The following is a 16,275-nucleotide window of genomic DNA, read 5'->3' as shown; positions in this document are numbered from 1 at the left end:
ACCAGAGAGCTGACTAGGATCAGATGCCAGGATGGTAGCGTTGTGAAAGGAGAAGAATGTGTACTAAAGATATGGAAGGACTATTTTGAAAGTTTATTTGAAAAAAAGGAAAGAAAGGAAGGTTCGAAATTGTGGAAGCACTTAAGAGTATGAAAGCGGGAAAGGCTGCTGGGTGTGATAGAGTGTCGGTCGAGATGCTTAAAGCAGGAAAAGGCGTAGTAGCTAGTCAGTTGTACTGCCTTTTCAATTTGTGTTGGAGAAGCGGCCGAGTACCAAAAGATTGGTGTAAGGCTGTTATCGTGCCACTTTACAAAGGAAAAGGGTCACAGCTGGACTGCAAAAATTATCGTGGTATAAGCCTGCTTAGCGTCGTCGGCAAATTGTATGCTAAGGTATTGATTAATAGAGTCAGGAATGAAACTGATGACAAAATATGGGATGCTCAAGCGGGATTTCGAAAGGGAATGGGATGTACTGATCAGGTCTTTTCCTTGCGGTGCATAGCCGAAAAGTTTTTGGCCAAGAGTCAAAAAGTCTATTGCACATTCGTAGATCTGGAAAAGGCCTATGACAGAGTTGAGAGGAATGAATTGTGGTCAGCACTTTCTATGCATGGGGTGAGCAGTCTCTTAATACGAGCACTGAAATCCTTATATGAGGATTCGAGTGCTTGTGTCAGGATAAACGGAGCGCACACTGAGTGGTTTAAGATTGAGAAAGGCGTTAGGCAAGGATGTGTTGCGTCACCGTGGCTGTTCAACCTATTTATGGATAGCTGTTTGACAGATTTGAAAGAGTCTAAAAGTGGATTAAGGATGAATGAGTTACTCGTCAAATGTCTGCTCTATGCCGACGATCAGGTTATACTGGCGTCATCAGCGGAGGAGTTACAGGAGATGGTAAACTGTATGCATGAAGCTTTAAAAGAGAAAGGAATGAAAGTGAACGTAAGTAAAACTAAAACACTGGTTTTTGAAATGGAGAAAGAAATGACAGCATGTAATATTTTGATTGGAGGAGAAAAAGTGGAGCAAGTGAAAGAGTTTGTATATCTAGGATCAAAGTTTACATCAGATGGCAAGTATGATAGTGATATTGAAAGGAGAGTGAACGCGGGGAACATGGTGAATGGAGCTTTGCATGCCTTTATGAGCAGTCAGAAACTATCCAAAAAGGCTCGACTGGCTGTGCACAGGGGCGTGTTGGTCCCGACATTAATGTATGGGAGTGAAAGTTGGGTATGGCAAAAGAAGCATGAAAGCAGAATAAATGCAGTGGAAATGAGAGCGTTAAGGAGTATGATGGGTGTGAAATTGAGTGACAGGATAAGGAACAGCGTGATAAGGGAATGTTGTGATGTGAAAGAAGATGTAGTTACAGGAATAGAAAAGGGTATGTTAAGATGGTTCGGTCATGTGGAGAGGATGAATGAAAGCAGGTTGACTAAGCAGATATACAAGGAGAGTGTGGAGGGAAAGGTCGGAGTGGGAAGACCTAGACGAACGTATCTTGATCAAATTAAGGACGTCCTGGTAAAGGGTCAGGTCAAAAGTACCCGAAACCGCCGAGCTTGTATGAAGAGAGTTATGAATGTGGACGAAGCGAAAGAAGTATGCAGAGATCGTGGCAAGTGGAAAGAGGTAGTCTCTGCCTACCCCTCCGGGAAAGAGGCGTGATTTTATGTATGTTATGTATGTATGTATAAAGAAAACATTTATCATATATGCATGTAACTAAATCAATGTAACTTAATAAATCTTAATAATTACATGTTAAGGTTATATATAAATTATATGCCGTGCTGTGTGGTTTCCAGAACTTTAGATTTCTTATCTATAAATTCCATATCTTTCGCATGATGTTGTATAAGGCAACTAAAAGAAAGAGGCTTATAAACTTGGGATTCCTTTTGTAGGCGCTGAGCTAGCAATCTCAATTCTATCATGAAGCCATACAGCTGAACGTGGTCTTTCAGTCAACCCCGCAAGAGATAAAGGCGTGACTATATATCTTTTCAAAGTATATGCCTTCTTACTGGAGGGGTAGAGACACTCCTTCCACTCAGCTTAGGTCTTTTTTCCAACCATCATTTTCATACAAGATCTTCAGTTTAAGGTTTACCTAATCTACCACAAATCGCCGTAAATACAATAAAATTTAATAATAAAATAATACCGATAAACTGCCGTGGTGCTGTCCAAGTTGACTGACATCGGAGCCGACGCTCATTCGCCGAAGATCCGACGATTTCTGACGCGCGCGGAAGTGACGGGGCTGGGAACAAATACGATAAACATTGAAGAAATTTTACTAACCACTCACCCTGTTTTATCTATAACATACCTATATACCTATATATTTTATATATAAACTATAAACAGCATCATATTCTGTATAATCACCGCGTCTCTATTGTGCCGTAAGCGCGAAAAGCAAGCGAAATGCCATAGACGGCGTGTAAAATGTAACATACATTTTTCACGTTCCATTTTCATTTATATAGCAAATTCGAAAGTTTTAAAAGTAGACTTCAATTTACTTAATTTCGAATGTCTTAAAAAAGGGTGATATTAAAAGTACCCAGAATCGTCGAATATACATGAAAAGAGGAAGTGTGGAGGAAGCGGGAAAAGTCTGTTAGGATCGTAACAAGTGGAAATCCATAGTCTCTGCCTACCTCAGTGGGAAACAGGCGTGACGTTATTCATGTATGTATATAAAAGTAACCGTACCTTGTAGTCGTGGTTGAGCCCCATCTGGGTGCACATGGGGCACTCCCAGGAGTTGGGGAGGTCCTCGTTGACCTGCCCGCCGGGCGGCACGCACGCGGGGTGCACGATGCTGTAGCAGACCGAACACTCGCGTAAGCACGACGGACCGTTACGACCTGGAACAGTTGATTAAGTTATACTGATCGATCGCCATGAACGTGGTCTACGTAATGATTAGTTTCAGTAAAAAAAAAATTGAGTTGGCCCCGAAATAAGTTCGAGACTTGTGTTACGAGATACTTACTCAACGATGCTATATTTTATAATTAATAGTTATATAGATCCAATACCCAGGACAATCAGAGTAAGATCGTTTCTCGTCGTGCCCTGGCGGGAATTGAACCCGGGACCTCCGGTGTCACAGACAAGTGCACTACCGCTGCGCCACAAAGGCTGTTAAAATTTCAAAACTATAAAAAGATCTCTCATCACCCTGACTTGCGACGTTTTACCTAAACGTCATACAAATTTTATCAAAAACAGCCCAACGGCTCGAAAACAAAAGTCAAATGTTAGTAAACCAAAAACCCTTGTGATTTTCAGACCCAATTGTTTTGCGACAGTAAGTGACAATATCAAAAAGTAGAGTACCCTTTGTTATGTAAGGTGAACTAAGTAAAGAATGATGTAATTTTGAAGTTAGTGATTTCTGCACATAACAGTCATTTACACCAGGGCAACACTGATTGAGGTCAGCCTATTTTCCACAATGGCAACATCATACAGAAAGCTATTGTACCTAGCAGAAAATTATAATTTTGAGCTACAAATTAAGTAAAACCTTTATATCCATATGCAATTTTGTGTCAACAAATAAAACAATAATATTAAACCATCCATGATATGACATGTTGACCCGGTGTAAAATAACCAAAATGGCCTCTACACAATGCTTGTAATGGTAGTGAATGAGCAATAATAGTTACCCGAGTTACCCTTGGCCTGGGGCGCGACCGGGGTCTGCATCCAGCCGTCCAGGTGGCACACAGCGCAGGACGCCGTCACGGGCAACATTGGCTGAGAAACAATTTAAAAATTAGGAATCAAATGCCTGAAACGCTACTGTAGCGTTTCAGAAATGTTTGTTCCAGTCGATTCTTTCAGCGCCATACAAAGAAAGAGAATTGCATCTTTTATGTCTAGGGTTTACGCGTGTAAGAACACTATTATTATTGGTCTGGCGTAAAGACTGATCGGAACCACAACATATAAGTGTTGGGTAAGGCTGACGCATGAGAAGCAGTAGTTTTATTTTATTTTATTTTTAATTTATGATTATTGTTATGGGCAAATTTTATTTTCATTTCATATAGATATATTAAGTGTTGGGTAAGGCTGACGCATGAAAAGCAGTAGTTTTATTTTATTTTATTTTTAATTTATGATTATTGTTATGGGCAAATTTTATTTTCATTTCATATAGATATATTAAGTGTTGGATAAGTCTGACGCATGAAAAGCAGTAGTTTTATTTTATTTTATTTTTAATTTATGATTATTGTTATGGGCAAATTTTATTTTCATTTCATATAGATATATAATCTTATTTTATTTTAAACATTTATTATTAAATGAGAAAAACGTCTTGCAAGCATCTCGGATTATGGGTAATACACACACATATGAAACATACAATGGTGTTTGTAATGAGGTCTTTTGTACTAGTAATGACTTTTGAATAGAATTAATCCAATTTAATTGAGTGATGAGCCACATGTTCAAATCTCACCTCTTATTTTATTTATTTACCAATGAAATGACACTTTTCTAAATAATGTAGGTACATCAACAAGACACCTAAATATTCAATTTATAGATATTTCATATGGGTTAAGTTCCCTGCAATTTTGCAGAAGTTAGACATGTCGCTTCTTGTTCTCGTTCGCTCTCTAAAGTGGTGAGGACGCTACCTGGTGGGGCTAACGTTAAGATGATCACCTGGACTAAGTCAAAGAGAATCTGAATAGAGAGGTCAAGAGCATACTTGAACGACGAGTTTCCATGAAAATATTTATGAATATGGATGAAGCAAACATGTAGTACACATGCATAATTGAATAATATAATGGTTGCTTCTTAGATATTCCCTCAAAAAATGAGTTCATGGTTATGTCTAGCTCAGTATAGATATGTCTTATTTTTATGCTATATAACATATATGTATATAATATCCTATATACCTGTAGACACTGCCTCATAATGCAGGTTTGCTTGGCGCGGCCGAGCCCACCGAACTTGACCATGTCGTGACAGAACACGCACTCGCCGCAGTCTGTGCGTTGGCAAGCCTCGCATTTCTTACATCTGAAATTTGATGAAAATATGTATTGTGATGAGTTTTAAAAGTGGGTGGCGTAGGAATATATAGAAGGGGCAGGATTAATTAATAACCCCGAAATTTATTGACCACATTTTTTTGCACACAGTTCACCAGACTACCAATAATAGACAAACGTTACAAAGTTAAGTTTAATCGCAAACTAGTGTTGGTTTACTATCAGTCATTATAACTGTCATTATAACGATGGGCTTATCACCTGTCACTATTTGAATCTCAATTTCATCATAAAGGTATACCAGCTGAATGTGGCCTTTCAGTCTTTTCAAGACTGTTGGCTCTGTCTACCCCGTAAGGAATATAGATGAGACTATATGTATTACAATTATCAGGAAGCGAAACCTTACAAATCTGTTACCGTGGTCGGGCTCACGGGCGAGCTCCTTGACACCAGAGCGCATGATGAGAAAAGAACTTTCTCTAATTAGCGTGGCTCTTGGATGTTTATCTATACAAGTATTTACTATATATAATAAAATATAGCATCGTTGGGTTAGTATCTCGCACTTACTTTCGAAGCTAACTCAATCTGTAGTGCAATGTGCCCCGTATATAGTATACTGGTAGTGTCACTGTTACCTGGTCCTCCGCCGCCTAGGCGCGTTGTTGGCGTGGTCGGGGCGCGGGCGGGCGGGCGCGCCGCGGGCGCCGCCGCGGCCGCCGCGCGCGCTGGGCTGGCGGCGTTCGGTGCTCACGGCCTCGTCTGGCCCTGAAAATACCAGTTTTAGAAATCCATACATTATATTCTAGTCTTTATGTATATTCAATTATATTTGAATCTCAATTCTATCATTAAGCCAAGCAGCTGAACGTGGCATTTTAGTATTTTTAAGATTGTTGGCTCTGTTCCCTGCATGGGATATAGACGTGGATTCAAGCGTTGCCGAAATATCGTTAATCCTATGGATTGGAAACTTTTGCTTTTACTTAACAACCGTGGTTTATCGCACGATAACACTAATCATATAACATTTTAAGTTTACATAAAATTCGCCAAAATCATGGCCATAATAATATTACTAAGTTTCAACGTCAATATCCTTCGATCAAATTTCCGTTCATACAACAAAATTAAAAAATTAAACAAAAAATCACCTGCACCTCTAAACTTGGTTTTACAGATGAATACCATTCGAAAATGGATCTTAAAGTGCTATGATAAAGCACACAATCCTTAAGTAGAAATTACTGACGCACAATGAGCAGTTTTTTTAAATTTTAGGATTGCGATTGTGTGTTTATTGATACTCAAATTCCTTACCTTTCAGTATAGGAATTCCTGTGATAGCCAGATGCTGTTTATCATGCCTATGTTGTTCGACCAGGGTTCGCACGTCGCGGACCAAAGCTATGGGGTCTGAAAGCAACTCCGGCACGGATTTGCGAGCGGCCGGCAGCTGATGTAAATACATTACTATGGCCTGAAAAGGAATGTAAAATGTTCAGTTTTATATTATTTTATGTGAAAAAATAAACCAAATGGAAGATACCTGAAATATATGCAATGTGCTTTGGGTTGCCGGCACTTTAGAATAGAACCACTCTATATCTTTCCCATGGATGTCGTAGTAAGGGCGATAAAGGGGCCTTTCCTTTGTAGGGAATGGGCTATTTGAATCTCAATTCCATCATGAAGTCATAAAGCTGAAAGTGGCCTTTCAGTCTTTTCGACACTGTTGGCTGTCTAGTCTACGCCGCAAGAGATATAGTCATGAATATATGTATGTATGCCTTGGAGTCTGGTATTCGCTATAAGTAAGTACATGTTGCTAAATACGAAATTTCTTCTTTTTACCTCTGAAAAAAGTCTTATTTCCAAACGAATATATTTCATTTGTACTGCAAAGAAAGCCGTGGATAACATCTAGTGAAATAGTCCTACCTTCAAATTCATCACCAAATGACATAACATACATAAAATCACGCCTCTTTCCCGGAGGGGTAGGCAGAGACTACCTCTTTCCACTTGCCACGATCTCTGCATACTTCCTTCGCTTCATCCACATTCATAACTCTCTTCATACAAGCTCGGCGGTTTCGGGTACTTTTGACCTGACCCTTTACCAGGACGTCCTTAATAATGACATAACAATAACAAAGTTTTATCTAACCCATGCAGTTCATTTCAAATAAGGATGTAACGAACCAAAACATTTAAGTATCTTCTCACCACAATAATAAAAGTCTTACCTTTAATCCATGTAATTCATTTTGCGTGAGATGCATATGGTCCTTCGGCGCGGATAGCGGGGTTGACTGCCCCTCGGCCGCCAGGTGGGAGCGGCCGAGAAGAGCGCTGACGTAACGATCCAACACGTACCACAGCATCTCAGTGAAGAACGGGTAGCGGAACTTCTGTGGCACCTACAAAAAATTTTTAAAAATACTAAATCTATCGTTTGGTGCAAGTAGCTTCTTCTTGTATCTTATAATGTGACTTATACACACACACCCTCTTGATTGCATTTTTTTGAGGCCATCATGTTGATTTTGGAAAAATTACGTCTAACAATAATTGGCCAGTAATAATACATACATATGGTCACGTCTATATCCCTTGCGGGGTAGACAGAGCCAACAGTCTTAAAAAAAACTTAATAGGCCACATACAGCTATTTGGCTTAACAATAGAATTGAGATTCAACTAGTGACAGGTTGCTAGCCCATCGCCTAAAAAAGAATCCCAAGTTTGTAAGCCTATCCCTTAGTCGCCTTTTACGACATCCATGGGAAAAAGATGGAGTGGTCCTATTCTTTTTTTGATTGGTGCCGGGAGCCACACGGCCAGTAATAATATGAGAAATAAATATGTTCTCTGGCTTCCTTAGGCATAGGGCCAACAAATATCCATCGTACTACAGAGATTAAGACTACATAGATAACAAAAATATTACTCACCTTAGTGACATCTTCAACTTGGGCAATCTTGAGCTGTTTCTCAATGCCAAACTGATGAAGAAAGTTGCCACCGAACACTAGAGAATCGCTTGGTGTGTAAACTGCGTGAATCCAACCGGTGGGGATGAAGAATGTGTAGCCGGCTTGCAGCTGTAATTGATAATAAATATTTGTAAATTACGAGTGTCATACCATTACACGACTTGGGAGAATGAATAAATTGACTTTAGAAAATTACGAATTGTTATTGAATAACGAAATATCAAGATAATTCCCATTCCAGTGCGAATTTTCAAAAACCCTTTATATATACAACCAAATTTCAACTTTCTACGCTCAGTTGTTTTGGCTGTGGGTTATCCGTCAGATACTTAATAATGGAAGAGTTTTATTTAAAACTTTACTGCACAAAAAAATTAACAAAACGGACTTAATGTCGTTTGGCATTCTCTATCAGTGTACCAGCTGACCAAATAGAAAAACTTTACGATAATAAATAAATATATACATATTTGTAATTGACAAAATCATAAATAAAATATATCGTTAAAAATAGAGATATTAAACGATTTTTTTTTAAATACTCTCTCCTTTCAATGTAAGTTTTATAAAGCACATTTAATGTTTTTGTTGAGCATTGCAATTTATAACTATACTCACATGGACTCTGATGCATTTCTCTACAGTATCACCAAAGAATACATCGGATTGCTTCCCAGAAAGCACCCATTTCTCATATAGCTGTAGATTTTTCTCAGTGGGAGGGATAAGCCAGAATACTTTTGCACCTGTAAATAAAGTTACATGTCCATAATATTAAAAAATCGGCGTTACGAATTAACTTAGCAAATTTATAACCTCGAATATGTACACGTTAATAGTAGAAAAAAAATTATTCTTTACTAAATTGATTATTTAAAAAAAATTACACTTTTTTAAAAATATATATCAAATTAATTACCTCTTAAAATGTGATACCACACGGAGGTACCACCAAAATCAATGTGAAAATCTGTGTAGCACCCTTTTACAGACATCAGGCAATATTTCTGGACTTTTGGGTACATCATCTCATCAAGTGCGTTTGTGGACTCAGTCTGAAATAAGAAATTAATATTCTCTGATAACTTGAATTAAATCAAAGAATGTAAGGAATTGCGGAACTAAAATTAGGCCAGAACTGTCACTATTTTAATCTCAATTCCATCTTTGAGCCATACAGCTGAACGTGGCCTTTCAGTCTTTATGAGACTGTTGGCTGTGACTTCCCCGTAAGAGATAAAACCGTGATAATTTATATTTATGTTAACTAGGTGATAAATAAGGGATGTCCTTATCAGACCTTTTAATGATTACTCACCTGTTGATCCTTCAAATGTCGTGGCCACACGGTATCCACCCAGTCAACCTGGCGCACTATACGCGGCGCTTGCACGTAATTCTCAAGGCGGGTGTGGGAGAACTCTAATGATATCACGTTCAGAAGACGCTCCTTGTTGGGATCGTCGTAATATCTTTGCCAATCCTGGTAACATGTTAAGTGTTCATTTAATTTTGATAAGACTAAAGTAATAATATCCTATTTGTGGGAACCCACTTTTAATAGTAACTGCAATATCAGAAGTGGGATGTCAGAAATAGGACCAAGAAGTGGGTTTACAAAGACATTAAAATTCGGCGCAAATTTTTGCCAGAACAAAAACAAAGTGAAATTTATGAGCGAATCCGCGACACTATCGCAAACACAAAATAGTTACAAAAGTCTTAAAGTTCTTATCATAATTTAATAAGTTCCAATTGAAACAAAGTAGATTTCTTAAGTAGGTACCTACTATCTGAAAATCGTGTAGACATAAAGTTTATAGACATTAGAATGTAAGAATAGTTTTAATTATTTCTCCTTTTTAGTGGAGTTTACCTACTCTACTGTAATAAGAAAACAAATTGTGGATATCCCACCTTCATGGTCATCTCGATATTTTTCTGAGTGTTGACGTCCATGACGTCGAGAAGACGGCGGGAGCCGACGCACATGCGCACATCGTTCACTGTGAAGTTGCTCGTCGGAACTCTGAAACAGAGCGGGAAATATTGTAACATTTTCCCGAAAACTCCTAATCCAATTTAATAATAAAAGTATATTATTTGACAAATATGTTTTTAGTGAAATTAGCAAAAATGGGAAAAATATCAAATCGCGCTCAGCATAAATTAATTGATAGGAGGCGACTATCTCATAAATATCTTTATCTCTCTCTCTCTCTGCTATTGCACCCTCAGCGCCAATATATACCTTGGGACCCGGGGGGATCTTCGATTACATATACCTAGCAAACAAACGATACTGTCAATAAACAAATATTTAAGTTATCTCATTATAAATAGGTACAAAGTATGAATCAGAAAAATTTCGGACTTTTTTCTGAATCGACTTCATCTTCTCCGTCAAAAGCAAAAAAAAATCAAAGTTTGTCAGAAAGTAGAAAAGTTGGTAGAAAAGTTGCGTAATAAAAATGAGCACAATCGTTTGCTCAATTTGACTCGCATCAAAGTCCAGTCCAGAATAGACAGACTGAATTCAAGCAAGGAAAGGGGAAAACAAGAGTTGCACATGCGCACTTTTTTTCACGAGAGTGGGGGAAGGGAAAGCGGGAATCATTTCACAGCAGTATGCAACTAGAGCTTCGCAGGGATCGCCGTTTCAGCGCACGCAAGTTAGAACGACGCGGAATTTCAGACGACATTCTAACATTCCTATTTTATCAGAACAATAGTCGTTAACCTACTTAGCTCAAGCTCTTTTTGCTCATGCCGTGGATATTAGATTAAAACATCGACACACAAAATTCTCACTTTTGTCGCCTGTTTTATTTTATTATATTTTGAACATACTTCAAAAAAGGACAAGGTACTTAATTCGACCGCCTTTTTTTTTTGTCATTTAGTAACGGTTAACTGGGGAAGAACTCTTTTACCACTAAAATCAACTTGTTGTAGCTTTGTTTGAGTGAAATCTTACCGTTATGTTATCTTTTCTCTATTCTTTATCTTTAATATTCGGTACGATTTACACGCTTACATATACAAATAGAAAAATGTTTTTAGCGTGTATACAATAAATGTGACCGAATGGCGTAATAAAAGACACTGATGATGTAAGTTTCATGGAGTCATTACACGACTTTTCAAAAATTTCTCATAGGTAATAAATATTTAAACCAAATTTGCTTTTAAACTTCCAAAAAAAATAGTCTTATTATATGCAGCAACTAAACGTATAAATAATGATAAAACTTGATTTCAACATTGAGTTTTACTTAATCATTATCAGTGAAAGGTAACACGGACGGATAGTTGGGACATCTTAGGGAGGACAAAGGGAGACGTAACGTACATGCGCAAACTGCCCAGGATGAAATTGCGGGGAAGGGGACACCCGCAATACAAGGAAGCGGGAACTGCCGGTAGTGGTAGCCGGTAGGCAGTATGCACACTGATTTTCACATGGATGGTCGTCTTGTTAGATGAGGAGACGACGCGAATGTAATAAACTTTACGTTTAACTTGTCCAAGCGGAATTTTATCCCTAAATTCAATTGATTACATGCATTCAATCACGTCTTTATCCCTTACAGAGTAGAAATAGCCAACAATCTTGAACCGTCCGTGTTTAGCTGTAGGTGCTGTACCTATTAATGATGCAATTGCGATTCAAATAGTGACAGTGTGATCATCGCCTAAAATTTATTAGGTTATTATTCCCTTGATTGATTTTTACAATCTGCACGATAAAAGAAGCATATGACACACACTTTAAAACTAGAAATATAATAAACTTCACGTTTAAGGTGTCCAAGCAGGCTTTAATTCAATATTTTTCTATGGAAAAGGTGTGGAATAAAGGTATCAGAAAAAGGGTTAATCAAAAGAAATTGATAGGATAGGTCCGCTGCTGCAAACTGATAGTGCAAACAAACACAATTAACTAATGGCTCTTCTGATGCAATGGCATCGAATTCAGGCATAAAAATCTACTTGGACTTGAACGTGTTCCAATTCTGAACAATGCGTTAGGATATCGTTAACATTATACATATTTTCTTCTTTTTATTTGAGGATTGTCACAACATTGTCATTAACAATGTTTGCATTTTACGAATAGTTTTCCCGCGTTTGCATCGACAACTAACCAAAAGTTATCATCATAGCGAGAAATCTTTAAAACCTACAAAAAGAAATTTTAAACTGTTCAGGGAACACGAGGCTCAAAAGGGAAAATTACATAACTAACGTGTGAGATACTTCGTTGATGTGGTGTGAAAACAAAGAACACCGAAACGACGCGACATATAAACAAGTCGATTGTACTTTGCATGCCTGTGCTGCTATTAAATAAACCTGTAATTTTAAGGCCATGATTATGATAGCGACAGTGGCTACGGAATGGAACAACAGTGATAAGACTTGATTTCAGTCTTAATTTGGTTTGATAAACTTGAAATGGTCGTATAATATTTGCACATGCGCACACTGGCCAATAAATTGGGAAGCAAAAGTAAAGCCAAGCCAGTTGTCGGCAGACGCCGAGAGTATGCTAACGTGTCTACGTGCAACACCACTCCGCTCATTTTGTTCGATAATATGATCGAGGACGGAAAAAAAGTAGCGACGGGTCGGTCAGGTTCTCATTACTTACTAGTTAATAACTTTCAACGTGCCATGCCGTAAATGCTATCCTATTTATATTTTAAAGGGCACGATAATGTGACGCTACTTTATCATGCTAACGTTGTGCGTCGTCATCAGGAGGAATGAAATTTGGTATTGTAATAAGAAATGATGAAGGCGGTCATTTCTAATGTTCTAAAAATAGATAAAAAAAATCAACCTAAGGGCTTTAATAGGCCAATATGTGGCAAGCAGTGTTAATTTGCCTACCTTTAGAGATAAGGGCCTTGAAAAATTTAAGCCTATATGTTGATTACAATCACAATACGATACGCCAGTTCCAAAGGAAAAGTATTGGAATATGATCGGAAAAGATGGCCACCAGTAAAGTATAAATATAAATGATCTATTTTTATTAATATTCAATCTCTTGATATTAAGAATGATAGAAAATTTTTGCAATATGGGTTCACGCTATGTATCTACCTATAGCGTGAAGTTTGGTTGGAAATTGAAAAGATTGAAAAAGAGTAAAACACATTATCGTAAAAAGTCCATAATATAGGTGGTCTTACACAGGCACAGGTAGTAATACCTTTTTTTTAAATTTTTTTTCCAATACCTGTTTAAATGAAATAAAAATTCACCAAACGTCGATAATTTATCACTTCATACAAATAAATACTTATTTTGGAAACACACGATTTAGTGCTCCGGTGTACCTTCAGGTTCCCAACTAGGTACCTGACTTCTAAAGTCCTACAGAAAATTCCGCAGCTAAATGACAAAAACGGAACCATTATACATTCGTCTTGTCCCTTGGTCCGTCCGTTCGTTCCCTATGTAACAGCCATTTTAATCGGACCAAGCAAACTAGAAAGTTGACATGTGGAAATAAGTAGGTATTCAATAAACCGCAAAAAAAATGTCCTGTATTATTTTTTATTCGTAAAATTAAATTATAATGAAATAACATGATTGAGTGCGAATCCGACACGCACTTGACCGATTTTTTATTAAGTGGGAAAACCACGCAAGTCCATGTCAAACCCAAAAACCCCAGTGTTGCTAAGTAGGTAGGTTGATATTTAATTTTCATTTCATTAAAAAAAAAATTCAGTCCATGTAAAAATTTATTATGATCCTGTTGTATAACAGACACTCAGCTATAAACCTACTAGTTGACATTATAGTAGGAAATAAGCTATCCTTCTTTAATTTCATATTTTTTGTTTTCTTCTACTTTTTACGTTAGATCAGCACAGTATGTTATTAGGTATGTAAGCTATCATGAGAGAGTTCTGTTTTTTCCTTTAGAACTATATTAATAGTTAATAATTTTATCTTTTTTTTTTCAATTAATAAACTCATAATCTATCCAAAAATCAGGCCCAAAGTTCATTAGGAGTAAAAATCATTCCTAATACCTACCTACTTGGTCATAAAAATAATTAACCACATGGTAACATTCATTTTATTGGCATTAAGTAAAAATTATTTCTACATCATCTGCATAGGTAACTACATAATCTATTAGGATTCTTACCTCAAGCCCAATCCAGTTTTTTCTTTGAACAGCAAAGGAGTTGTAAATCCATTCTTTTGCAGGTGAGCAACAGTGATCTCTGAACCGTGCATCTCCAGAACTGATCCGGCATGCTCGAACCTGGGGCTCTCCAACTTGTCTGCCAACGAAAAGCCCCGACCTCCTTCGGCTTCATCATCACCAAGAGCCCATTCATCTGAATAGAGTTTTCTTTGCTTGCGTTCACGCTGTTATAAAAATATTAATTGAGGTTCAAATGACACAAAGTTCTTTTATTAAATCTATTTGTTCTGTACTATTAATGTGTGTGTGAGTGTAAAAAGACTGTCCAAAATACTTTTTATGTGAGATTTTTTATATTTTCGACAATAGGATCATATATTTATTATTGTGTATTCAACTGTCATCAAAGGGAAGATCTGCTGCCAGTACAGGTGTAGTAATGGGGAACTGCAACTCTCATAAATTATTGTAGAATTTCTTTCTTACTTATCTACATAAACTTCAAGTAAGTTATTATGATACTAACATAACTGTGGTCTTTTATCAATAAAAAATATTAAATGCCTTTTTAACTCATTGATAATTAGGTAATTAGGTAGAGATTTTAGAATTTGGTAGTACCTACCTATATTGGTTTGGAAGCATTAAAATACTTTACTGCCTTAAATGAGTTAATAGATAGGCACTTTGTTATTACATTAGGTATGTTAAGTGTCACATTTAAGTGTGCTGATGTGAACAAGAAACCAATACAAGGACATTGAAATAAAACCAAGCAATAAGTGCACATAAAAGTTTTGATGTGCCTAGCTGTTGTTTTCGTTTGCAATCAGAACAAAGAGCGCTTCAAATATTCGTACTGAATTTTGCAAGCAATACAAAGAGGAACGTAATGTATAGGTGGCAATGTACCTTTTAGTGTACTTATTTAGGTTCGCCATCAAGTAATTGTTCGGTAGAACGGAAGATTAGTCGAGTAATAAACTAGATTAGAAGCGCGCGACGTGTGGCCGCACAGCGCACGCTCGGCTCGGTCGCCTGCCCTCTCGGCACTCTGTGACTTCGTCCGTCGCTCTGTCCTCCGACTGCCGCGGGAGGGATACGCCTTGCGCCTTCGTCCCTATCAGAACTTCAATATGCCCACTGGTTACGCCGAAGCGCGCACCTTTTTAACTCATTATCATTTTCGATATATGACATTATTTGGATCTCCGGAAATTATTATAGATTTTAATACCTTCTCGCATGCGCGAATGCATACGGCCGCCGCGTTTTAAACTCTGTCGCGAGCAGCATGATCGCAAATAAAAAATGAGTCCGATGACCCTCAATGACGATGATCATTTCTTACAAAACAACGTTTTCTTGAAATACTTAATTATCCAAACCTCAGAATTTCGCTTGATCGATACACGATGCAGCGATGCACCATTTCATGTTTACGTGATCCCAGATAAAGCCACCATGGCGTCACCCGGGACTAAATACGTAAAAAAATAACAATTAGCACTTACCAGCTGCCGCGGCACTTGTTTTTTAGCACTCGGCAGTGCTTCCGACATGTTTATGTTAGTCAGAAACACTGCAATATGAAATTAACACTATTTTACGTAAATATTTTACACAGAGCACGAGAAAAAGTAACGCAATCCACCATTTGCAATAGTCGACACTGCTGCCAACAGTGCGAGAAGCAATCACTCCGATTATTTACTTTTGGTTGGTAGAACGCAACATGCCCTATTGGTTTATTTATGAAACAAAGTGGCGGGCATATTTAAAACATCGTAAAATGGAAACAAAATATTAAATTAACTTAAATTTACATGAAGAATATGAGACTATCATTGTGAACCTCGGATAATCTAAATAAACAATAGTAGTAGTTATGCCTCGGACAAATAGTATCACTCGATCTTGAACTGTGTTAATTCTATGAGTTTGAGTACATAATGATTGTGAATAGTGTTAGAAAATAAGGAAGTTTCGAGTCGAATCTGGTCAACATGATTGAAGAAGATACGAATTGGGTATTTAGGTAATATCCTGGT

The 16,275-nt window shown here is 37.5% G+C and overlaps 1 protein-coding gene across 2 annotated transcripts in view; it reads right to left on the bottom strand.

The window, feature by feature from the left end:
• LOC106134191 (jmjC domain-containing histone demethylation protein 1) overlaps positions 1-15,884 on the bottom strand; it is a 37,751-nt gene extending 21,867 nt beyond the window's left edge. The window contains exons 1-14 of one of the 2 annotated variants that reach the window (XM_013334176.2): positions 15,739-15,884; positions 14,222-14,448; positions 9,967-10,078; positions 9,368-9,532; positions 8,969-9,104; positions 8,668-8,795; positions 8,008-8,157; positions 7,300-7,473; positions 6,371-6,530; positions 5,689-5,818; positions 4,952-5,075; positions 3,698-3,788; positions 2,733-2,887; positions 2,176-2,274 (exon numbers count right to left, since the gene is read on the bottom strand). In XM_013334176.2, the coding sequence (XP_013189630.2) occupies positions 2,176-2,274; positions 2,733-2,887; positions 3,698-3,788; positions 4,952-5,075; positions 5,689-5,818; positions 6,371-6,530; positions 7,300-7,473; positions 8,008-8,157; positions 8,668-8,795; positions 8,969-9,104; positions 9,368-9,532; positions 9,967-10,078; positions 14,222-14,448; positions 15,739-15,786 (1,899 nt within the window). In that variant the 5' untranslated portion in view covers positions 15,787-15,884. The remainder of the gene's footprint in view (positions 1-2,175; positions 2,275-2,732; positions 2,888-3,697; positions 3,789-4,951; positions 5,076-5,688; positions 5,819-6,370; positions 6,531-7,299; positions 7,474-8,007; positions 8,158-8,667; positions 8,796-8,968; positions 9,105-9,367; positions 9,533-9,966; positions 10,079-14,221; positions 14,449-15,738) is intronic. The other variant, XM_013334177.2, reaches the window with a different exon arrangement.
• Positions 15,885-16,275: the final 391 nt, after the last annotated feature.

Source organism: Amyelois transitella, chromosome 22 (genome assembly GCF_032362555.1).
Source record: "Amyelois transitella isolate CPQ chromosome 22, ilAmyTran1.1, whole genome shotgun sequence".
Lineage (NCBI taxonomy): Eukaryota > Metazoa > Arthropoda > Insecta > Lepidoptera > Pyralidae > Amyelois > Amyelois transitella.
Note: the sequence above shows the minus strand (reverse complement) of the source record. Positions and strands in the feature narration are given on the sequence as shown.